The sequence below is a fragment of the Limanda limanda genome, chromosome 17 (genome assembly GCF_963576545.1).
Source record: "Limanda limanda chromosome 17, fLimLim1.1, whole genome shotgun sequence".
Classification (NCBI taxonomy): domain Eukaryota; kingdom Metazoa; phylum Chordata; class Actinopteri; order Pleuronectiformes; family Pleuronectidae; genus Limanda; species Limanda limanda.
Genome location: NC_083652.1, coordinates 24,172,813 through 24,198,912, shown reverse-complemented (window position 1 = coordinate 24,198,912; position 26,100 = coordinate 24,172,813). Strand labels below are relative to the sequence as shown.

Below are 26,100 nucleotides of genomic sequence, written 5' to 3'. Positions count from 1 at the left end.
AAGGTTCACAGCGAGGCATCGTTGCCATAGAAACTCTGTTTGCATTTCCCAGTGAGCAATCCTGGGACCGCTGGCTTTCAGCTGGAATTCAGACATTTAATTTAACGCACAGCGCTGTCTGAGAAACCAATTGTCTACGTGGGGGCAATTTACCCGAAAGACATTCGAGGTGCATTTCTCCAGAAGTGAAAAGGAGAAACAAAGAGAGCCGTGGCCTTGAGCTGGACGTGATCCTCCCGAGCCCGGCTCGCAGGCTGCTACTGCTGCTGTGGCTTCCAATAACCTGATTGGTTCCCTGTGTTTTATTTGAGGTGATGAAAAAGGCTTTCATTGAAACAGGGAGGTTGAGCAAAATTGTGCCTGCCAATCAAAATTTGGAGTGTGGTTGTAGAGTGCTGCTCGGTGCTGCGTGCCCAGTCACAGGGCTGTATTCAGATCCGTCTCCAGTCCTCTCCCTCATACCAGGCTGCGCCCAAACAAAGAGGCTTTTCACACTGACCTTGACACACAGCCCCCCCCATCACCACAGGAACCAGCGCAGAGGAATCCAGCCCAGCTCCCTGATATCAATCTCTGTAACCTCGGCACACACTGATCCTCGGAACGGAGGAAAGTGCACAGCATATGATGGTGTTTTTATTCCAAACCACGAAATATGGAAAAATAGTAATCCCTTAGCACCACTGTGAGTATTATATCAGATCTGAAATGATCCAAAACATTCAACAAAGTCAAAATGTAAAATATAAAGTTATAGCTTTAATAAGTAAGAGATATTTATATAAAATAAAAATTATTCTAATAACTTACGATTATAGCAACTGAGCCTACGTAATGATAATCATCATTATCAGTTAAATTATTTTCTAATGTAACATATTAATCCTTCAGGTCCTATAACAGGTCTCCAGAGCTCAAGGGGAAATCTTTACGTCCTGTTTTGTCTGAACAGTTCAAAAGTAATCAGATTACAATTAACTAAAACATAAAAAAGCAGCAAATCCTCTCATTGGAAAAAGTAGCAAATACACAATCTTGTTTTTATGGGTCAAAAAAGGTGTAATGGATTATTCCACTTTCAAAATATTATATACTGAGGAACTTTCTGTTTGTCAACTAAGTTTCATCGGATCCCTTGAAGGTATAAAGTCAAAAATCCATTTACTCCCTGAAGATGTCATCGCATGTTAACACCACGGACATGAACACCGTTCACTGGAATAAGCTTTTATTCTCAAGAGCAAAAAAAAACATTTTGAATTTTCTGTTTTTTTCTTTGTTATCTTTTTTCTTTTAAACAATTGTGCAGCCTGAAAAGCACATGGATGAATTCAGGCGTTTAATTGTGGATCATTTTTTAAACAAAATAAAAATAAGAAGATTTCACTTTATACATTTCTGTCATAAGAAATAACTTCAGAACTGTACAACAAGCTTTTTACAAAGCACACAGAGCTTCAAAATATACAACGTTCATTCACATTTTATACACATAGGAACCAAACGGCTTCTGCTACATTTAAAACCTGGGAAGGCAGTCCGAACACATTCCATGCTGCATCATGTTCCACAGCGAGAACATGGAGAGTCCAGCGATAATGCAAGTGCATTGTTTTCCCTCATGCAAGAACATTCTCGTATTCTCATCCTAAATTGTGTTCGTACCCGAAAGAAAAATTCAAAATACGCAAATTTGGTGAATGCGGCATGTTCTCCAAAATCACTCATATGTTCTGTTTCAGAACAAATCTGTTCATGTGAATGGTTGTTGCATGAGGGTCTATTGTCTCCAAAGAGTCTCCAGACAGCAGGAGAGGAGAGGGGCGCTGCCGCTGGGCCGGTCCGTCAGCCTCTTCTCTCCTCAGCACTAACGCTTGGTTCTGCCCCCCCCCCACCACCCGGGGAAGACTTGTCATATTTCCAGGCGTGGGCAGGTACCCCTGTCAATCAGTGTCCAGCTGACAGGGGTTGTTCCCGTGCTGCTGCGCCTCGTGATACAACCGCAGGAAGTCCTTGTAACGCGGGGCGCATCCCATCCAGGCCTCCCCAAACCTCACAGTCCCAGTGAAGAGGAAATCGCCCCCCCCGGACCTCACCCCACAGTGCACGGGCATCTTGATGCGGCCGGTCCAGCTCCGCACCCTCACACCACCAGATACAAAGACCTGGGTCTTCTGTCTGTAGAGGCGACTGATCTCCACAGTGACAGAGGAGTGGTCCTCCTCTTGCTCCACCTTCTTAATGTTGCCCCGTGCCACTGGAAACAGCACAGCAGGAAGACAGAGGTTTAGATACAGGGAACACACTCCACAGATTGTTTTTTCATATGACATTCACCAGCAGGAAGCTTCTCATTCTGCAAAACAGCAGTGTTACTTACCAAAGTCATTGGTGCAAACTGCAAGAAGCATCTCAGCGTCACTGCAGGGCTGACAAGGTGCTAAGAGGGAACACAAGAGAGAGGATGGATGAGTTTGGCTGAGAACTACAAACAGAAACAGGAGAAAACAATGATTTGTTTGGGACAGCGGGACAGGCAGCATGACAAAAAGATTGTTGATGCGTCAACAACTGGTCCAACCATATCGGAATATGTATTACAATACACACACACACACGTTTGTACTTCTATCTTAGTGAAGTGAACCCAAACCATCCAGACTAAATGCCTAATGCTAACCCAAACCTAATTCTGACTCTATAACAATGTCCCAACACTCAAACAGCCCTTTGAAAAATTTGGAGGGAAAATGTCAAAATATCCTCACTTTCCAAAAATGTCCTCAGTCTGAAGGGTCTATGCTTGATATGGTACAGGAACACACACACTGGAAAGTCCTAAAATGTTCCCTCCCTGCAAATGATTACAATTTTAAAAGGTTTTGCACCAAACAGAGCTGCTGGACATAAAATTAAGGTAATAATTGCAAACAAAAATGCTAAGCTGTGTACGTGAATCTTAGTGTGTGTGGGTTTGCGTGCGTCCATGTGTGTTTAATGCTCAAGGGTGCTGTTCCATAAGCTCCCCCACCACAACAGGAAACCCTTGACACCCCATGACAAACAAGGACCAGATGAAAAGGATAAGAGGAGCAGAGAGGCGGAGCTACCTCTCTGACCCGAGCTCTGTTAGCGCTTTAGCAGACCTGCTGCGACCGAAGCACTCGGCACAATCTCAACCACAACATCAAGGAGAGTTTTTGAAATAGCCTCTAAAGATGCAGATAAGAATAGATCATAAAAAAGGACATTACTATAACGTCTTGTCTGGAGCAATAAAAAGACCCTGAGAGGGAATCGCCTCAGATCCACAGGGCAAATAACTGGGTGTAAAAAAAGTGAATTCACTGAAATGACTCTTTAAAAACCTGTTAGATTTCACCTTTGACTGGAGGTTTTATGTTTTATTGCAGGAGAAAGGGCCTAAAACAAGACCAGTCGAGTCTATTAGTTGACTCAGGTGGTCCTGCGGCAAGCATCAGCCCAACGCCTTCATTAGCCCCCCCGACCCGCTGTGGTTTTCCTTACAGCAGCAGAGTGGGCAGGTCGGGGGGGATGTCAAGTCAGCAGCAGCGGGCTGAGGGCGGGGCAACAGAATCAGAGGAGAAACCTCCCTTTACACATCTGGTCGTAAAGCCGAGCGTAAATATTAATCTAGTTTAGAAGCCAGGCAGTCATGAGACAAATATGTCGACCGCCACTTTGAACTGAAGAAGAAATGAGTCCCTCTATCATCTTAAGGAGCTTATTTTGAGCTGGTTTGTGAAGTTGAGCATATAGGGTGAGGGCGGAGTCTGGCTCCGGTCAGCTTGTGTAGCAACATGAGGCACTGCCGCAGCACCGGAGAGGTCACAGGTCAATCAGCCGCGAGCTCGGACGGCTTAAGAACAGCTGGAGAGCCGGGAGACTTCAGAGCGGCCGACCTCGCCCAGAGGCCGTGGCCGAGTGCAAGAGGCACTTAGAAGTGAGGCTGCACGCTGCCGCGGCAGCGAGCCGAGCGGCGAGCGGCGAGCCGAGGCCGAGAGCCAGGGGTTTGCTGTTTCTTTCATCCGACGCGGAGCAGAGCTCTCACATGTCAGACATGAAACAGAACCGCAGGAATGGGTTGGAAGCCGAGTCAGCATCTCTCGCTCTCTGGCCCTTGCACATGCAGCGCCGCTCTGATCCGAAACCCACTTCACAGCGAGCAGAGAGAGGGATGAGGGATGGGAGGAGTGGTAAAAGGAGGAGTGGAGGGGCACATGATGTCCCTGCGACATCTGGGGCCTGACGCATTCCACGGTAATGGAGCACGACTTGCTAATACCACTCGGAACAGACGAAAACCACTTCAAACAGCCGGGGGGGGGGGGGGGACGAGGGGAACAAGTATGATGGGGGGGGGTGAGGAATGAAAAGAAAAATATGAGAATGATAAATAGACAAGAAAGAAATTAAGAGGTAGGAAATGGGGAGAGGAGGGGAGGAAAGGGGGAGAATAATTTAAGCGAGCTAAAAGGGAGTGGGGGGGGGGGCGGGGGGGGGGTATGCTCCTAGAAGTTCCTCCCAACATCTGGTTGGAGGAACATTCCTCCATCTTGATGGTGAGCAGCTCAATCCCAGCACAGCAGGTCAGGGAGAAGACGGAGGGAGAGGAACGATTTGATGAAACAGCAGGAAAAAAAATAAAAAAGGAGGATGAAGAAGAAGAAGAGAAGAAGAAGGAGGAGGGATCAATAACCCCGGTCCAGGCGTCACCTGACCCGAGACCACCTGACACGAGACCACCTGACCCAAGACCACTGTCTGTGTGAATCATCAGGAAACTGAGATCTCCCAACACTAGTTATGGCTTAGATGCTTAGATGTGTGTGTGTGTGTGTGTGTGTGTGTGTGTGTGTGTGTGTGTGTGTGTGTGTGTGTGTGTGTGTGTGTGTGTGTGTGTGTGTGTGTGTGTTATTGTTGCACTTTGAGAGACTCGACTCCAGTGTGTGTTGCATAATAGGCGAAAAAACCACTGCTTCGTTTTATTTATCGAGCTCAACGTCAATGGAGGGTTATTAAAAAATATGCAAAACGACAACAGATTACGCTACAGATCTCTCTCTCTTTCTCTCTCTCTCTCCCTCCCTCTCTCCCTCTCTCTCTACCACTCATATTTTTGCTTTCGGTGGAAAGAAACACAGCGGCCTGCCCAGCTGGAACCCGTGCAGGTTTGGCAGCTACGCAGCGTGAAAACACACGGCTGTTTTTTCAACGGAGGTCCTGTGTTTCTAAGTCCTGTGTGGACATTTTAATATTTGTTCCTGAAGAATAAAAGCTTCATGATACTCGCAGTGGAAGTTGCGGTTTGACAAGAAGTATATTTTACCCCGAAACCAAAACGCTCAGACGACTCGAGCTTTGGCTTCAGCGTTTTTGGAGCAAACGTGGAGTTTCCTGTTCTTAGAGTCCCAGTGAATAACAGTTTCCAGCAGTAGATGTCACAGCACCCAGCCCAGGGGACAAAGGAGCCCAGTGCCACAGGGAATCGATCTGCAGACCTTTACAACGGCTGCTCAGATAAAGTACAAGACCTTTATCTACAGGCTCACCACTAATAATCCTACAGTAGAAGTATTAAAATGTCTCACCACTAGGCGATTGTGCTCCCGCCCCCAGCCGCTCGCTGACCAGCTCATACTGGAACGCTGTGATCCGCCGGCTGATGTCCGTGTGCGGGACGGCCTCGATGAACAGCGCCCCCTCCTGGATGCTGAAGCACTGCACCTTGCCCTGCGCCTGGTCCTGTTCCCGCAGCAGCAGGCGCAGCTTCCCGTTCCGGTCCAGGTAGACGTTGGTGCCGCTGGACTCCTCCGAGGGTTTGATGCAGACGGAGAGGCGGGCGGCGGCGGGCGAGACCGTGTTGGGCCGCAGGTTCACGATGATGGCGCCCGTGGGGTAGAGCCACTCCAGAGAGCCCTGGGAGCAGCGGAGGTACACCTGCTCCACGTCCCGGGTGTGGCCTTCATGGGTCAGACCGCTGGAGGACAAACAGGAGAGGAGGAGGGGTCAATCACCACGAACCTTTTTACTCGGAGGTTGAGTTCTCACCCCTTTTTATTTGTTGGTTGTTTTTTATGTCTTTTGCAAGTTTCCATAAAAATAGCTTATCATATTTGCTTATTATATTGATGGACCTTGGTGAAAGAAAGCACATTTAGGGAGAGAGGTGCAGCTTGAACTGAAAGGCCTGTTGGGCCCTGGCTTACCGCTGAGCTCTACCTTGTGCCACTCCAACCTTAAGAGATGATTCAATATCTAAGAAACCTTTTCTGGTCATTTTGAGGCTGAATGAACCAACCAAGGTGAAGACCCTGGGGCAACCTCTGAGGACGTGAGACCACATTCCTCTCCCAAAGCATTAATGACCGTCTGTGTGCAAGCCTGGCTGCATGACCAGTCACGAGCCGGAGCAGCCCGAGCGACCTCGGCTCCGGCACTCACTCCCCACGCCACATTGTTCGTCCCGGGGCTTTGGCAAAACGCGCCGGTGCCTGGCAGGCTGCCTTTGGGAAGAGTTTGGAAGCAGCAGCGAATGAATGGAGGGACACAGGGGCTTCTGGGCAGACAACAGCAGCAACAGTAGCTGGGCCTGCTGCATGCAAGTGCAAATGCAGGTCACGCACCGAACCTCCCCTCGCTTTCAAGACACCAAAGAGCCTGGAAGAGACTCGTCCGGGCAGCACTTCGGACTCTGGCGCCAGCGTGACCGAATGACTCCCTCCAGAACTTAATGCCCGGTCAGGATTTGAAAAAAAAACTCCGGGTCTGTCAGTCATTCTGTGGCAAAGCCAGCGGCAGGAAGCCATCAGCAGTCGACCAGCGGGCGCATGCCAAGCCAGTGGTTGGACTCTGGGGGAGAAACGCCCAGTTTCCCTGAAAATGAGATGCTGAAATTCAGATTTGCCACAGATCTAAAGTTACCCGCGGCACCAGCTGAGCATCTGCAGCCGAGGACCCGGAACCAGGCCGTGCTCCGCTCGCCTCTAATTAAGTCCTTTCTAACTTCATCACTTCTGCATGCAATTAGAGGAGATTAGTGGAGAGGCTCACTAATGAACAACAGATCCTCGGCTGGGAGCTCAAAGTGCTGAGTCTCTCCCATCCGGACTGGAGGAGGAGACACCAAACCACAGCCTGTGAGGAGCAGACTCAGGGACACAAGATCTCAGCAGATGTTTGATGGGAGGTGAAACTTTCCAGTGGTTTTTTACAATCTGCTCAGAATATTAAACAACTATACTTCATCTGTACATGGAATATAGTTTGAAAAGGGTCTGTGGGGATTATTAATAACCCTGAGGGAAAAACATGAGCAAAACATCTCAATACCGAAGCTGATTGAATTTCCAATCACTGGAAAGGGTGAATAAAAGATTAATTTAATGTTTATTTTATATTTATGCTCCAAAGTGAAAATCCTTCTCAGCAAAAAAGTATTAGAAAAACTTTAAGAGTCAAAAAGAGCTTTACAATGATCAAATACTTGAGTCAATAATTAATTTATAAACAAACCTGTATTGGTTCTGTTTAACAACTGCACTTTTTCTCTAAATGGATAAAGTTCATAAACTCTTGGCCATCTTTGTAGTTTTTTTTGTTTTCATTTCTGACTCCAACTCCGCTGTGGATTCGAGTTTAGTGATCGGAGTCACTTCAGGTCGCAGCAGCTTTTCGAGCCAACACTTTTAAATCGCGTCGCTTTCAGATCGATTAACCGATCGAGTCCAAACCGATCGACGCTCACCTGCCCTTCCAGCTGCACTGGTCGCTGGAGTACTGGCACGAACCGGTCCGGAGGAGGAGGAGGAGGAGGAGGAGGAGGAGTGGCGGCCGGGAGGCCAGCGTCCGGCCCGGGCTGAGCATGGTTGCGTCCCCGGTGAAACTACGATCAAGTCCGCCGCCGTGGTTCCCGACTACATGTCGTTGTTTCCATGTGGGCCCGGTCCGCTGCGCCTCGTCTACCCGGAGTCCCCTCGTCCTGTCCCCGGGAGGCTCGCAGGAGGTTCAGGCTCTTCGGTGGAACTCGGTGGTGACAGCGATCCGGTAACCGTGTGTTCTCGGTTCGAGTCCGGGAGCCGTGAATGCGTCTCAGCGTCACACCCCGTCCACCACTGCCCACTGTGCTGCGTTCAGGGGCTCGGCCCAGCCTCCGAATTCACAGCTTTACCTCAACGTGTCATTTCAGTGCTCATATATAGTTGGTAAAAGTTATTCTGACCATAAGTAAGAAGTACCTGGTTTCGTCACCTATTATTGTATTTGTATATTTATAACTTTTATTCTCTTAACACACTTCATTTTCCTTACCTGCTTTTTATAATCCGTCACAGTTTATCTCAATAGGAAATTGGTTTCACTGCATTTTAACCATTACCCCAGAGCAATTCTATTATAGATGAATACATATATACACAGAATACACATATTGCAATATTACCTATTAAGCGTGTACAATATTACAGCTCAACATATGCAATATCACCCTGTGTTATATATAATATGCAATGTTATTTGTATTATTCCATATACAATATCACTTACATTATTATCCTGTAAACTATATCAATAAGTGCAATATCATTGTTAACCTGTTACTCAAGTCACTTACATCATTCACATGTGAAGATATATATGTTAATATGTGCAATATTACATTCATTATCTTCTCATTTGTTATTTATCATGCTATTTTACTTTATTGTTTTATATTTTTGTAACTAATCTTACTTGTATTTTTTATACTCTGTTTTGTCATTGGTCCTCTCTTATTCCTCAATGCACTTGTTATTAAGATATATTGTACCTCAACCGTGTCCTTTTACATTTAAAATTACAGCTCCGTAGTTTGAAGACCACAGAAACTTTTTTGAGACGCGTTGATATGAGTTGTAAAACTTATCCAACAACAAGTGGCAAAGTTCTGACAGCACCTGAAGGCAGCATCAGAGTCAAGATTTTTGAGCACAACAACAGAAGACTCACATTTTGTCCTTTGGTCAAACCAGACACAAAAGTTTCTTACCTTAAAATATTGCTATGTGAATAAAATTTTAAACATCATCATTATAACAACCCACTTGATACATTAAGCAGGAAGTGAGTAAAACTGGCGTGAGCAGCCGCCAGGATTTTACATTTAAGTTTAACTGTGATACAGAAACATAACTTTGCTCAGTGTTACTTGCATTGTGCAACAGTCTGCAGCAGTTGTGCAATGTGTTGAGATGCAAGAGCTGAGGATTAGTGTATTTGTGTTATTAACAGCTAAGTAGTAATTACCCGAATAACAACAACGTGTTTGTATAATTATCCAGTTATTTGCATCAGTGGATGTAGGATCAACATGTTGTGCTTCTGTATCTTCATCTTTGAGCTGTTATTTATGTTGACGTTAATTCTTCGAGACACAGAAGAACCAACTGCCATTGAAAACCATCAATCTTCTGTTCATGGCTCCCACAATAATCTGCAAATATTGGCCCCATCGATGAGCAAATGAATGAAAGTATTCGTCAAGCAAACACAACTTGGAATGTTTCTTTATGTGCCCCAGAATTACAACAATGTCACAGTGGTTCATTTTACAAGAGGAGTGGGACGTTGGAAAACCTCATCCCAGAAAAACCAAACCACTTTTTCCACACAGCTCTCAGGTCAAGGAGTCATTTCATTATATCCAATAAAAATTGTGGAATTATTATTAACTTTGATATATTACTTTATGACACAGAAGTTCCAACCAAAGTTTGAAGACAGTCCCGAGCCTCAGTTTTCACGTAGCGTTGTTTCTGATTTTAAAAAGAGCTGCAGGGTCTTGTAGAGCAGCGGGGGTCCGTTAGAACTGAGTGCATCAGCAAACATAAACTACTCATCACTCATGTGCGTTTTCTTTTAAAAAAGATGTTTTGCGTGTGGATGGTGTTTTGCATGGGAAAGAAACCCGTCTGACGAGGGAAACTAGAGCAGCTTCTAACTGTTACTTTTCTTCTTTAGTTTCCAGGGACATGGAACTGGTCATGGCTGTTTGGTGATGGACGTGTTGGGATAACTGACTGGAGAGTGTGCATGTCCTGGCTTGGGCTGCATGCCACCACTGGGAAGAAACCTCGGATGCATGTGCAGAAGGGTTTTTAGTTTCTGTAAAAAAAAAAGAGCAGAAACTCTCAACCATCTTCCAGATTTTCTACATTGTGCAACTTTTTATTGTTTGCATAATCTGGATTAGAACGCTGGCTGTTGAGTGTGTGCTCTGGTTTCTGTCTGGGAGTTTTTAATGAGTCAAGAGAACCTCAAGGCGTGTTTCGACACGATGTCTGAGGAGCAGTCACTATTACACCTGCTCTGGAACACAATGGATACACCTGTATGAGTTTCCTAATAATGTCTTTGAACCACACCCCTTGCTGTGTTTAACAACTGAAGGTGACTCCAGCAGCTCGTGCCATGCATCAAAGTGCGTTTACAGGTGTTGGTAGTGCTACTGTTTATGTAAAAGCTATTTGACACAATACTTGTACTTGTTCAAGTTGCCTCAAGTGATGTCGGCGTTGGTTGAAGCTGAACACAATAAATGAAAATGAAAAAATAGATTTTGAACTTAAAAGTCAAAAGTCTCTGTTTATGTAGTTTTATAGCAGTGCAGTAAAGAAGTAATGTGCCAGCCAGTATACAAGATAATAACTTTATTTGTAAATTAACTTGTATGGTACTTATCTAAACGTGAGAGATGAGACTGTACGTTCAAGTTGTGTTTACCACGATGGACACTTATCAAACTGAGTGAGAAAATGTTCTCCACTCAACGGTTCTGCTGTCAATAACTATTTCACTTTGTTTCCAGCCTTGAGTATTTAGAGCAGTACTTTTAAGTGTGAACAAAGTGTATTGGAGTTTTTAAAGTACTTAATGTCGGTGACTGAACAACAGACTCCAAACTAGAGCACAAACAACTAGTTCATCAACTGCAAAATTATGAATATTGCTAATCAATCAATCACGTAAGTCAATTATTATATAAAATGTGCAGGTTCCACTCTAACAACTGGGAGGATCTGCTGTTTTTTTTCGGGGTTATACAATATTGTTCAAATAAAACAAGCAATTTGAAAAACGTAGCCTTTAGCAATGGCGACTACACTACTCTATACTGTACTATACTATTCTATATTTGACTATACTATATCATGATACGGTCTGCTATACTTTAACAAACTACTATACTATACTACACTCTACTATATGAAACTAGTAGTGAATATACACTACTGTATTAAAGAGATAAATCTATAATGCAAATAATATTCCTTCCTCCTCAGCACCTGGTGACAGTGACACAATCAGCCACAGAGTCTCTGGCCTTCTTAAAGAAGAGTGCAGTTGCCCTCATCTTGTTATTCCAGTTGCTTGATCACTTGCTGCCCGGGTTTGTTATTTTTCTCTCATTGCAGCTGAAAGGAAGCAAATTCAGCTCTCACTCTCCACCTGTCCGAGGTTTCACTGCTGGTGGGAGCGGGGCGGGGGGGCTCGAGGAGGGAGAAAAAAGAAATTGCCGACAGACAAGAAAACAGACAGTTAATCATACGGTGCGCTCCTGTTGTTGGTCTTAGATTGAAACTTGGCAGAGGGGCCCTGACGTTCAACAGCGAAGCAGTAGGAGCAAGTTTAAATACGAGGATTAGGTGCACTGGGTAAATAAGTGTTCTGTAGCCTGGGATAGTGAGGTAGGATACAAGTGCAGTTTATGGAGTCAAGGAGGTGGAAGAAGTTCGGGGGGGAGGGGTCGGATTGTTTTTTTTGTCAGGCCTGTTGTCCCAAACTCTCACTGAGTGCCACTCTTTTTTATGCCCGGAGTTAACCTCCAGGTGAAAAAGCAGCCGTAAAGTAAATTGGGCTCCTGACAGGATGTGATTTTAAGGTCTTCAACTCTTGTTTGTCCTTGTTTGTCTCGCTGTGGTGAAAACAAGAAACCAGACTCATCTCCGACCGAACAAGAGAACTGTGTTTCCGAGGCATCGCGGACAGTGAACAAACCTATTGTTCCCCACGATGGCATTTCTCTGCTCTGCGTTTATAAGTACAGTTTATTGATCTTCCGTGCTGGTGAATGAAAACCCGTCTGGAGTTAATTTTCAACAACCTTCCCTTCGACGTTAAACCCTGCTGATCCGAGAACCAGTTTGATGAAAGCCTTAACTGTGGCTTCTTTTCAGAGCCAGTCCCGACCTGTTTTGTTCAGCGAGCTATCTCTGCCAGATAAACTGTAAACTGCAGTCACACATGCATGTCCGATATCTCTTGGAATGCGTCAGCAGATTGCAAGGTGCTGATACCATCGGGAGGCCGTCCGCCTGTCATCATCCCTCTCTGGCCCCGCTCCAGACCGTCAGAAATGCAGCTGAGCTCCAACCTGAGTCCACATTCCTCACGGCAAACAAGAGCCCTGCCATTTTCAAGTGCCGGTCATATCAGAAGACAGACTTGGCGCTTGTATCTCCTCCGACACCTCACACGACTCTGACAGTCTTAGCCTCTTGCTCAAACAACACGGTAAGGGAATAGTGTACATTCCAGCCCGTGTCTCAATCATCAGCCCCGGTCCCTGGTTGTGTTTCTGCGAGTAAAGTCCACACATCCAGTCTCTGTCAAAATATGTGGGAAGAAAGTGACATATTTGAAGTATGCAGCAACTGGTGCGTCTCACTCAGAATTCCCAGAAGTTTCCGCATGGCACGAAAAACAAAGCTTGTGTTTTGTTTTTTCGGCCCCGATGGTGATGTACGTAGCTTTTGTGTTTGTAACTGTGGGAGAGAGGAAAACACACAAGGAGTGGAGAAAACTAGAGGAAGGTCATGGTTGGCCCCTTCGCCGTGCTCGGGGTGGAAGAGGAGATTAGATGTTGGCTAGGCCTCAACCCAGCGACATGCTCCAGTCCATGCTGAATTAGCCCTTGATGCCTTCAAGCTGTTCTCAACACGGCGCTATCAGCTCCTTCACATCCCTCTCTCAGCAGCTCACAGAAACCTGACCTGCGGCACCGAGGGGCTCATAAGAAGAATGTGGGTCGGAGCTCGCTCTGGCAGGTGGGCATCTCTTATGAAAGCTGCACAATAAAAATGTGAACTCAACGCCGGTCTGCCTTCAAATTTCACAGGGATCAGATATGGATTAGGCCCGGGGATCCAAGTGGTTCTGAAGCTGAGGATTAGCCCATCTGTGACCCGGCATAACCGCGCGCGGGCAGAGGAAGGCAGGGACCGGTATTCAAGGTGAAGTCTGACTCCCCGTGGAAAAAGCGGTTCTGTGTGTTTGAAGCAGTCTTTCTCAGGCACGACTTCCGCTCTCCAGATTAGCTGCGGTGATCTGATTCTCTTCCTCCGGCTCCGCGTCCCTTCGTCTTCTTCGTGGTCCTGTGACACAAGGGTTTCCTTGAAGGGGGGGGGCACTCATTCTCCAGCTCGCCCGACCGGGGCCAGGATGCGGTGCACAAAAAGCCTCATCCATTAGGCGCACTGATACCGGGTGACAGCCATGGTAGATTCACCGAGACTGTGGGGGGAGGGAGAGAAGAAGCAGGAGCGAACCTCCTTTGTCAGTTCCCAAGTTCCCTGATCCGACCGGGGAGATCGGATCCTTCCGTTCACCCACAGACTCCGGCAGCGTTCCTGTGCAAAACTTTGCCTCAACCTAGACTGAGCATCACAAAGAAACATTTAAACATTTAACTGGGGGGGATATAAAACAACAGATTTCTATTCACATGTGCAGAGTTGGTCGTGTGTTCCATCAGAGATGCAGAGATCTGACAGATGAGGCCCTGATTGCTTTTGATTTCTTTATCTCTGATCCTCGTTCTCCACGTGAAAGAAGACAAAGCTGGAAACAAAGTACATTTACTCAAGTACTGACAATCCTTACTCAGGTATTTTCAAACCTCTGTAGGTTAGTATTTCACACACTCACATAACTGGTGAAGTTTATTTTCAGGAATATTGTGACAATTTATCTTTATTCTAGAGCAATTATCTCTGTACTTTTATATATAGTGTATATTTAAAAAGTTGAAACAAGCTCAAAAAGATTAGAAACAGGCCGAAATAATCTATTAATTATTTACTTTAAGAGAAAAGGCACTTCAGGACAAATCAATGATTACTTAGGATGATGGATAAGTAGTTAAACTCAGCTCCACCTTGCGTTAATATTGAAATGATGCTTTGATATTAATGCTGAACCCAGAATGTTTTAACAACACCCTGGGGTCACTCTTTAAAATGAGTACTTTCACTTTTTATGTTTTAAGTAAATTTAAATTGCTGTACTTGACACTCTTTACTCGTTTGACACTTTTCAGAGAGCTTCAGTCACATTGTAGATTAATATTTCAAACACTCACATACAATTTCAACCTGTTTCCTTTAAATATCTATTTGTACGTTAAAACAAGTTCAAAAATATGATCTGCTAATCATTTACTTTTATAAAAAAAGAGCTTGAAACGAAATGGAACATTTGTCCAAGCTCTGCCTTTGTATTACCTTTAAAATGATGCTTTGATGTTAATGCTGAACCCAAAATGTCATGACCACACTTTAAGTTACTAAGGAACTAACATTTATTTGAGTTTTTTCTTTCCTGAAGGAAGTGAATGTTTCTTGCAGCTCAGGCGCAGCTGACACAGCCAGCCAACAGGCCCAGCTCTCTCAGTATGATTCACTTTAACAAGCACATGTGTTTACACAAGGAGAGAAAATGAGAAAAGGAAATGCAGGAGAGGAGAACAGTCGGCCTATTGTATCCAACCACATGCAAAGTTTTTGTATCAGCACATGGTCCGCCTGAAGAAACAAACCAACAAACTGTTTAGAACCAAACAATCAGTCAAATCTCAGTTTCAACCGAGTAACGATGGCTCTTTATAGGAATTCTGACCCAGTGGCCTGGTTCATGGAACATTCACACAGAGAAGCCTTTATACGGATCCTCTGGCACCTTTCTCAATGGATCTCATTCTGCACCCGTAACCAGAGCTGGACTTCGGAAAACCCAGAGTTCCGACACCGGCGCGGTCCGAGCTGAAGGTGACACTCGCTTCATCTGCGGATTCACAAGCTGGTGACAGCTGTGGCTGCACGTGACAGGAAGTGACAGGAAGTGACAGGAGGTGACAGGAAGTGACAGGAAGTGACAGGAAGTGACAGGTTCGTGGGGATAAAAGGGGGGTCAGGAAAAACATATAAGGTCGGTAAAGAAAACAAAAGGGGTCAAAAAGTCTCCTGAGGTTGTCAGACTATGATGTAGACATATACAGTATATACATGCGGGACTATATATACTGTATATATGCATGACTATATATGTGTATGCTTACTTAAGTAGATTTATTTTCAGGTTCTTCTCACTCTTACTCTGAAGCCACAGAATCTCTGGTGAAGAACAAACGAACGCCATCGATACTGAGCCAGTATCATGTTCCATTAGGGAGACGGCTCCACCCAACAATTACTATTACTGTTAATAACTGTATTTAAAAGCAAGTACTTACTTACTTTTACTCAAAGAGAAAAGTCAGTGTGGTACTTTTACTTTCACCTGAGTACAACTCTATTTGTTCATGTTTAGTAAAATGTTTAAAAGGTACTTTTTCCTAAACAGGACAAAACATTTTAACTTATTTAACTGTGTGTTCTGTCGTCCTTTAGATAAGACTTGTTAATGTATTCCATGGTTTGTAATCTGCTTTAACTCGAGCGTGCATGATGATATTAGTTTTAGACAGACTTCTGAAACACATCAGAGATCTTCCTTCTGAAGACCAGACATGTCCACACACCAGTTGAGGCTCCCACACACTTTTTATTTACCTTTAATCTTACATGGGAGGTTATTAAAATGACTCTGGGAGCCTCGACTGGTGCGTGTACATTTCTTGTTGTTTGGTTTTCATGGCTTCTGTCCAACAAGTGCGGATCAAGATAGAATGTGTGTGCTCTCGTATCCTGAGTTCCTCCTCCTGCCATCGGCTCGTGTATGAAGAGGCTCTGCAACCTGGAAACAATCATTCGTCACCTCGCAGGTCAACAGAATGTGCAGTGTATTGAATTTGGTTTCAGCGCCTTGTTTGATTAGAACTTCCTGAATTGTGAAGCAGATGTATCATCACTGCCTCAACACAACTGCAAAACTGACACTTACAGGCGTGTTTTAAAGGAAATACCACAAACTTAAATAAGCAGAGGGAAGAGCTACAGTCACACTTACTGGGAGACATTTGTTCTTTTTTGTTCTCGTTTTCCCCGAGTATAGAATGATTAAATTACATCATCAAGTTTTTTCTTGGTGTGCGTCTTTAATATGAGGAGCATGGAAGAGAGTTTTAAAAGAAAAGAGCATCGAGTTCAGTAATTCTCAGCGCCAAGTGGTTGCCAAATCCTCCAATGTGTTTTGTTTTTAGGTCTGAACAACAATGCAGACATGCCAAGACCTGAAGGATGACATTTATAAAGGGCGCACGACACCACAAAATAACCTGTTGTGTGATCAGCTTCCTGCTCTCAGCCCCAGGTCACGACAGAAGCCTGAAGTGGAGCCGGTCGAGCTCGGAGGAGACGGCCTCCCAGTGGATTACTAATTAATCACCATTACGCAAACTTGACTGAGCAACGGCTGGAAATGAGCCTCTGGAGGAATGAGGGTTGATCGGTTCATAGAGTCACCTGCCAAGGTTCCAGCAGTCATACACTCGCCCTGAAAGACGCTGAGACTGAAAGGCCACGCCCACAGCAGGAACCTGGAGGTCGAAGCAGGTGCCGCTGGACGCAGGGAACGTCTCAGGGTTTTGTTTTCTGGCCGGAGTTGAAAGCGGCTGCTGTGCTGACTGAGTGGAACATGGAAGCCGTGGCTGCGTGATCAGCTGTGCGATCAGCTGAGGGATCATGGGAGCTGAGCACGCAGGCTCTGTGATCTCATTACTGTGCTTTGTGTGAGTCGGCACTCGACCTTGGCTCCGCCCAGCTGAGCAGCTCAGTGTCTGACACACACACAAACACACACGTCTCTCAGCAGTTCGTCTGACCGGTTGGTTTGTGCGACACACACTCACGCTACATGTGAACGCACGTCTCCAGCACTGATCCTGCAACACTCCCATGTTCTCAAGGCAGGCACGCTTCACACACGCCCGTGGGGTCATGTGCCCCGAGTGCGGAGACACGCTCCAGCAGGTCAGAAGTCACGTGGCGTCGCACGTGGAAGCAAATCAGATGCTCAGAGCGGAGGACAGGAGGTCACGCATCCGTAAGAACAAACCAGGGATAGAGGGCGGACCAATGGCTGAATGGTGTCAGACAAAACATCATCTGTCCTGATACTTGAATAAATATGTAAAATTACAACATATAGAAAATACCCACACTATTAAGACACACACACACACACACACACACACACACACACACTGAATGTGCCCTCATGTGAAGCAGCTCATGTTGTTGTGCAGACACCTGTTGAAACACAGGAGACTCTGTCGGGACATGCGTCTCTGCAGGTGAATCACAACGAGCTGAAAGAGCTGCAGCAGGTGACGCAGCCACAAGCCTGAACACACAAAGACACACAAACACACACAAACACACACTCCTGGCACGAGCACGGTGCCGAAGGCAGAGTTCAGCCCACGTCTCATGTTGCATTGTTTTATTTTCACAGTTTCCTCCTCGTACAAGGACTTTGTAACTTAGTTAATAAATGTGCTGGAGTCAGATTCACTCGATGAAACCAGAGAAGTGAGGACGCAGATCTCTGCCAAACACTCCCTCTGTGAAACCACATCTAAATTCACTGGTTCTGGATGTTTTGATGGATGTTTTTTAAAGAACCTTAAAAGAAAAATTGCAAACAGAAAGAAATATAATTCCCCCAAACACGCCTGGTTATTACCTTTTGAGAAATCATGCCACAATGTTAAAGAAGATAGAAAATCTGGATCTGCATCAAAATGAAACGAGTTCTTCCCTGACCCGAACTGCAGCCGTCTGTCAGGTTTCACCGAAATCCGTCTGTCAGGTTTCACCGAACTCCGTCCGGAGGTGTTTGTGTAATCCTGCTAAAAAAACAAATAAACGCAAAAACATAGTGTTTGGTGAAGGTAAAAATACAAATTGTGTAACACACACAATAGATTTCATGATACAATATCAATTAAATAAATAAATAAAATAAATACATTTTATTTGTAAGGCACTCTTCATCCGAGGATCTCAGAGTGCCACAAGTACAAAGTTAAAATCAAAGTCCTCAAACTCAACTCAAAGTAAAAACGCCTTCTTGAATAAAAAGGTTTTTAGGCCAGTCTTAAAAGAGTCTTAATAAAGAATTCTTTATTGCCTTTTAATATTTTATCTGCGTGTGTGCCTGATTCTAAGACTGGTTGTCTAAAGCAGGGGTTCCCAAAGTGGGGGTCGCGACCCCCCGGGGGGTCGCGAGACACAGAGGCGAGGTCGCGAAATGCATTCCAAAAAAAATACAATTATTTTTTTTATTTTTTTTTTTAAAACAGCACATCCTTCCGGTAAAACCTTCCTTCAAAACAAGAGTCACTAAATAAAATAGCTTACACATTTCCCATCAGTTTTTTTCTTTTTTCTCCCCTTTTTTTCCTCCACAAAAAATAACATTTCCTTTTTTTATCTTACGACACAGGTTAGCGACCGTTCAATTTACAGCAGCACCAGTCACACGGAAGCTGGCCAAAAGTCTTTTGGAAAGCAGCTGAAAATTATTGACAGTCACAATGAAACGTTGGTTAATACCAAACAAAGCAAGGAGGCCACAGGAACAGGACAGGCTAGCGGAGGAGGAGAGGCTACCTGAGCAGACACGCACAAGCATGCACGCACGCATAGTGCATGTGCGTGGCTGTGTGCAACATTATAAACCCCCTCCAGTGTCGTTGGGGGTCCCCAGTCTCTGGCAACGTTATTTTGGGGGTCCCAGGCTGAAAAGTTTGGGAACCCCTGGTCTAAAGGGCCGAGGCCGACCAGGACTGGACGTGTCTTCACGTGTCTGACGAAGCAGCAGCTTCAGCCGTCGGATCAGAATCTGAGGACACGTCTGCAGACAGAGCCGTGGACTCAGCGCTGGAGTTCCCTCTGCACCTCGACCCGGTGCTCCGCTCGCCGAGCCTCAGATCCACCAGCAGCCGGTGAATCAATGCTCCCATTGTGCGTGCTAAGGTAACACCATCATTGTTACCCGTTCAAGTGGGGGGGGGGGCGCTGTGACATTTTTAGAGGTTTGTGGTTTTCGGTGATGCTGCATTGATCAGATCTGACGGAGCAGAGCGTGGCCCGGCTCCTGTGTAACACGCTGATGTTTCCACTGAAAGAAGAGTCTGCTGGAAGAGTTGAAGAATTCCTCTCTGCTGATCATAAAACCCTGAACGAGAAATCACTTTTCTTTTTCCCACTTGGATTCAAATTCCATAAAGGAGGATTAACGTTCTGCGTCTATTCTCTCCTTTCTGTTTTGTTATTTATTTCTGTTCCTCATCCCTCTCTTATCAGAGGGCTGTGAATGTAACGAGAGGTAGGTCAGCCTCCTCGTTCTCCCCACGCGCCGGACACATCCCCAGGAGATAAATCTACACTCTGGGCCTGTGGCTGGGGGGGCCGGGGGAGTGGGGGGGGGTCCGGGGGAGTGGGGAGTGGGGGGGGCCGGGGGAGTGGGGAGTGGGGGCTTCCAGCTGGTCACGTTCCAACTCTCAGTGGAGTCTGATGCAGGCCCAGCGAGGAGCTTCCCTGCCTTTCATCCGTTCAGGAAACATCTGGAATCATCTGCCGGTCGAATGAACGTGTGCACGCGTGTGTGTGTGTGTCTGTGTGTCTGTGTGTGTGTCTGTGTGTCGTCCAGGAGGTTTGCCAGGAATGTTGTTATCGTTGTGTTAAGATTAACCCGGCGTCCAGAAAGTAAATGGAGGAAACTGGCTGGAGAGTTGCCAGGAGACGTCTGTGACATCAGCTCCACGCCGAGACTCAACACGTCTCTGTGGTTCTCCTCAGTGTCGATGGACGAGTTGTGTGTGTTGTGCGACCGCTCGGAGGAGACAACACATTGTGTGAGTCAGAGAGTACACACACAATGTGCCATCATCCCAGTTCTCTATAGCTTTTCACTCGGGCTGCACGTGCAAACTGTTGCCGTTGAGTGGAGAGTGAATCCTCGAGAGCAGGTGAGCAGACAAGGGCTGCGGTTGCACGGCACGCCGAGACCCCCCCCACCCCCACCCGACCCCCCCACCCCCCACCCCCCCGGCGCGTTGACAGAGACGCAGACAGAAGCCGGGTCAGGAGTCACACCTGTCCATAAAACACCTCTTTTCCTATATGCACGAGGTGTCGTCACCTGAAACTCATAACACACACACACACACACACACACACACACACACACACACACACACACACACACACACACACACACACACACACACACACACACGCACACACACTCTACTGCACAAATTTAACATTCATCTGTAAAGATATATATTTAGATGTATATATATATTTTATTTTAAATTTTAAATTTTAAATTTTTGATATTCTATTTCATTGTTATTCTATTTTATTCTTTTTATTCTATTTTATACTATTTCTATTTTTATTTTATTTTTTTGGGGTTTAAATTACTGAGCATTGCTTAAAGAGAGTGTGTGACCCAAGTGTTTCATTGACAGTGACTTCATGTTATCTCTGTTCATTTGACAATAAAAATCTTGAATCTTGAATCTTGAATCACACACACACACACACACACACACACACACACACACACACACACACACACACACACACACACACACACACACACACACACACACTCGGTGCAGCCCCCCCCCCCCCCCCCCCACCTGAGCAGCAATGCAGTCTGCACATATAAAGATCAGATCCTCCTCATCTCCAGACTGTGCTGATTTATAACTGGAAACACATTTTGTAATAACGAGTTGTGTAAACAAACCTCAGACCTTGTCTTTGCTGCTTTGACATTTTAAAGCAACAAGTATTTGAATTGCAAAATGAAAATCACCAAGTCTCTTTCCTACCGTGGCCGGGAAGTTTCATACAAACACAATGACAAAAAAAACATGAATGCAAAATCCACACAACAGACACAACAATGAGAAATTAAAAACATAAATCATGCAAACGCCTTTTCCTCCTGTTAGCGTGTGCACAGGTTGCTACCCCACGCCAGCAGATAAGAGACAGTCAGACACCCCCGCCTGTTTTCACAGCTGAGTGTTTCCATGTTGTGAATTGTCGACTTGGTGTGTGTGTGTGTGTGTGTGTGTGTGTGTGTGTGTGTGTGTGTGTGTGTGTGTGTGGACCGGGGAGAGGATGTTCAGGTCTGGCTGAGATGACACCGGGGGGGGGGGGGGGGGTGTGGTTTTTGGGAGCATTGCGGAGGATGTTTTGCCTCCTGTGAGGTGACTCCTGACCCCCCCCATCCTCCCCCAACCTGCCTGACCCCCGTCCTATTGTAGCTCTTATCAAACCCCCCCCCCGATGTTGAACACACACATCACTGGCCCGAGCGGGAGAGATAGCGCCGGCTCCGTCTCACTCGCCCTATCGGCCTGGATCTGTTCTCAGGATTGTTTTCTGATGAACAGCTTCTCCTCCATCAGCCCCCCCCCCCGGCCTCACTCGCTCCCTCCCCCCTTCGATCCATCACGTGTGGCTCCTGTTGCTCCCGGTCCTGAGTTCTGACGCCCCCCCCCCCCCGCCTGCTAAGACAACACGGGGGTCCTGAGGGTTCAGCGCGGCCCCCGCCGCTCACACTCGGCTGCGTGGCGCCCGCACCGCTCCTCATCTCCGCTAACAGACACTGACGTGGTCCTTTGAAGTCCTGAGCAGCGGCGTGGACCCGGGACCGGACCCACAATAGCAACCTGATCCTCGGCTGATGTGTCCAAGCACGCCTGCGGCCCCCCCGACAATGGGGATGGGACAGCGGGGGCCCCTCTTGCAACTTCTGTGTGTAGCTAAGAATGGAGCTGCATGTTGTCCACGGGACAGAGGACTGAGGACGAGAGGACGAGAGGACAAGAGGACGAGAGGAGAGTCTTTTCAAAATGTCCAAAAACGTAGCTTCAGCTAAAAAGACTTATAGAACAGAGCACAGTGTGGGTTCCGGACATTTTTGGGTTTGTGTGTGTGTGCGTTTGTGTGTGTCAGCGTGCTGAGCTTCCACTCACCTGTTGATTCTGTATAGGGTTGCAAAGGGGCGGAAAGTTTCCAGATAAATTTCCGGAAAGTTTCCGGAAAGTTTCCATGGGAAGTTTAGCTCGGGAATTTTGGGAATTTTGAAAAAAAAAAAAAAAAAACTACGCGAATTAAACGCTGAGCAATAAAAACATGATTCAAAACTCTATTTTAAAGATGTATGGAACGTTGAGTTTCAACCCTCCACTGTGCATTCTTCCATCACATGCACAGATAACTCCCAGCATGCTTCACTCTACAGCAGGGCTACTGAGGCCTGCTGTAGAGTGAAGGACTAGTCAGGTAAGTTTCCATGATATTACTGGGAAAATATATTAGCATGCTGATTGAGGATTGTTCATCTGTTCATCTAGACTATTTCCATTCATTTATCCATCAATTGTAAAATATGTTTACAGACGATTCCAATTGTTTGGCTAACTATTTATATCTCTGGCATTGCATTAGTGTTTTTTAACAAACTTTTTTCTCATCTTATTCTACAGAACAATGCCACGTGCACTCTCTCATGTGTGGAGACATTTCACCTCATCCAATGTAGAAGGAAAGGCTGTGTACATCTGCATATACTGTGCAAAGACCTATGTTAAGAATGACACAACGATGCAGAAGCATATAGTCAAGTGCCCAAAGTTTCCTCAGGGCTCAAATCAGCCTATGACACAACAAAATGTTTATATTTATGTCTGTATATGACAAGGTAAATACAGTTAGTATAAATTACCCACAACATTTCCAGTTTATTCCCATTAATTCCCGTAAATTCCCATGGAAAGTTTCCAACTTTGAATATTCCCAGAATTTTGCAACCCTAATTCTGTATCACCAACACAACGCAACTGGTGCTGATGGGAGCCGTTCCAGCTCGACTGGTATAAACCAAGATTTATTTTAATTATTATTTTTAAAGTGAAACATGTTATGTCCACAGTGTATTAGGGATAATATATATATATATATATATATATATATATATATATATATATATATATATATATATATATATATATATATATATATATATATATATATATATATATATATATATATATATATATAAAGATAATATATAAGGGGAGATTAGAAAAGAGAAACCCGATCCCCCCACCCTTTGATTTATGCATGAAAATAGACTCAAATAAAAATGTATGATGGTTTGAGTGGGCACATTCCAGTTTCTCCCATGTTGTTATTCATTGTCAAATGAGTTTTTCCTCCTGATTACCACATCGTGAGTTATGGGACAAGTCGGGCAGTGGGTCAGAATAGATATTAATATACAGTCATGCTCATCTGTTGAGGAACCACAGGATTAGGTTATGTTTAGATTTGTACTTTTTGATAAAGTTTATAGTCGGGGGGGTTGGTTCAGACCGATGTGTGTCTCCCTCCAGAGCAAAAGAGTGTGGATCAGATTCGTAAACCTTTCTTGCTGAGTTTCATTTTCATAACATATTTCTTATTCATTGATCCAAGAATTAATTCAGCATAATTTTTCTCTCTTTTTTAGACGACTTTGTGTTTTTGTTTAACAATCTCATGTATGGAAACCACCACGTCTGACCTGCAGCCTGTCCCCAAATCTCTACACACGCATTTGAAAACATTAAATATGCAAAGCTCATTTTTGCATACAGAGAAGACGCTCCTTTGTGTCTCAAGCTAAACATAATGTTTATTATCCAGACATTCCAGCCTGTGTTGGATGTTGATATGTGAGAAGTGAGAGCGGCTCAGACGCTGGTTCCAGAGTCAAGGTCTGTGTGTAAATCACTTCTCTCCTGTAGAGTCTGAATGAATAGAGCCTGCAGGGTGTGTGTGTGTGTGTGTGTGTGTGTGTGTGTGTGTGTGTGTGTGTGTGTGTGTGTGTGTGTGTGTGTGTGTGTGTGTGTGTGTGTGTGTGTGTGTGTGTGTGTGTGTGTGTGTGTCTGGGACCATTTGGGTAGAAGGGCATAGAAAACCACATCTATCCAACAAGTAGAGAGATCTGATCTATTACTACAAAAAGGGGGGGAAGGGAGATTTTGTCATGAAGAAAGCAAGAAAGAAAAAAGATGAATAGCATTTTTAAACAAATAAGCACAAAATGCTCCTAATTTCAAAATAAAGCATGCAACACTAAAAGGTACAAGAGGAGTATTAATGGGGCGTGTGCTTCAAAAACATACACAGGTTTGCACACACACACGGAAAGAAAGAAAGAAAGAAAGAAAGAAAGAAAGAAAGAAAGAAAAAAAGAAGGAAAGAAAGAAAGAAAGAAAATAAATCCCAAAGATTTACAGTCTCACGCTGACACTTCATTCTTCACCATCTCAAACATATAATTTACAAATAAACTGTTTATATTCCCATCACATAAAGACGTCTTCTGATTTGGCTCCAGGAGTCTTTTCCTCACTGTGTGAATTTCACCTCAGGATATGAAGCACAAATCTTTTGTTTTATTTTTTTGGATCTCGGCCGCAAATGTGCCGCCAAAACTTCATAAAGGTATCCATGGCGTCCATAACAAAAACCTCCACGGCGCCCGACTGCACAGACTCGTCTCTCAGCGCGTTGAGCTGTGACATCACTCAACGCGCTGACAGGAAGGGCAATTTTCTTTAACACCTGCGCAAAACACTTCCTTGTTTGTCTTCGAGGTTTACACCAATAAGAGGAAGGTGGAAATTACACACCGCTGCCAAAACAGAGCCCAGGCATGACCTCAGGGGGCGGAGCCACGCAGCGCGCCCCGGCCGTTCCATCTGGTTCCCTTTAGCCTCAGCATCAACAAGTGCTTCCACTTTCCCAGAGCTGCTGCTGCTGCTGCTTCATGTTGTGTTACTACACACAAACACGCAGAGCACATGTGTATCGTGGAGGATCACAGCTTCGCACGTCCCTCTGAAAGCGCTGCACCCCCCCAATGTATATTTCATGAGGCGTTTAGCCGCCGTAGCGTTCTCGCCGCTGTTTTGTTTCGGAGACGGAGCCGAACAATAGATTCACGGCAGAGTGTCGGGGGAGTAGAGCGCCTGGAGTTCACCATCGCCCTTTATTCACTGGAGGGCACCGTTCATTATCGCTTAAAGTGATTTGCTGTGAAGGAATTCATGTTCATCATCGTCATGACGATCTCCACAGAAAGGGTGACTCATGTTCTGGATGCGAGCGACTGGAAGCAGTGGGTGGAGAGTTTCTGGAAGATTCTGCAGCGAGATAAAAGCTTTTTATTTTTTTTAAAAGCTGGCGAACTATAAGGAATAAGAAATAAAAATCAAGCTTCCACCAGACGCCATGATGTGTTGGACATAGAACATAGATCTGGAACTCACTCTATGCTCTGTGTGTCCAATAGAGGAGAACACATCCACCTTGACCTTCACCCCATCTATAAACTCTGCTTCTATACCAGGGTCTGCGTGTCCTGAACAACGCTCTCTTTGTTCCCGGTGTGAAGAGCGGAGGACGAAGGAGAGCGAGCTGCAAATCATCGGAAACAGAACAGGGGTCACAGGTTGTACTTTATAACAGCTGAGCTCATCAAATATCCCCCCCCATGATATCGTCTGCTGCCTCCTGCAGAGAGAGAGAAAGTGCTCTCTCCCTTAACACGACAAAGGTATTTCAAAGCATATTACTCAGATTTTAGCTTCTCTTCATTGGCTTCCACGTGTATTTTGGAATGGATTTTCAGCAAAGGCCCTTCTCACTCTTCCATAGTCCCACATGAGCACCGAGAGGTGGCCGGGCCTTTCCGGTCAGAGCTCCCACTCGTTGGAACGACCTCCCTGAGGATATCCATCTGTAA

At 45.4% G+C, this 26,100-nt stretch overlaps 1 protein-coding gene across 1 annotated transcript; it reads right to left on the bottom strand.

Moving 5' to 3' along the window:
* Window positions 1-1,221: 1,221 nt before the first annotated feature.
* On the bottom strand, window positions 1,222-8,116 carry metrnla (meteorin like, glial cell differentiation regulator a). Its single transcript, XM_061089779.1, has 4 exons — window positions 7,769-8,116; window positions 5,613-6,001; window positions 2,381-2,440; window positions 1,222-2,257 (listed from the first exon to the last, which is right to left on the bottom strand). Exons 1-4 carry the CDS (start codon window positions 7,885-7,887, stop codon window positions 1,944-1,946), a joined length of 882 nt encoding a protein of 293 aa, XP_060945762.1. The 5' UTR covers window positions 7,888-8,116; the 3' UTR covers window positions 1,222-1,943.
* Between the last annotated feature and the right edge of the window lie 17,984 nt (window positions 8,117-26,100).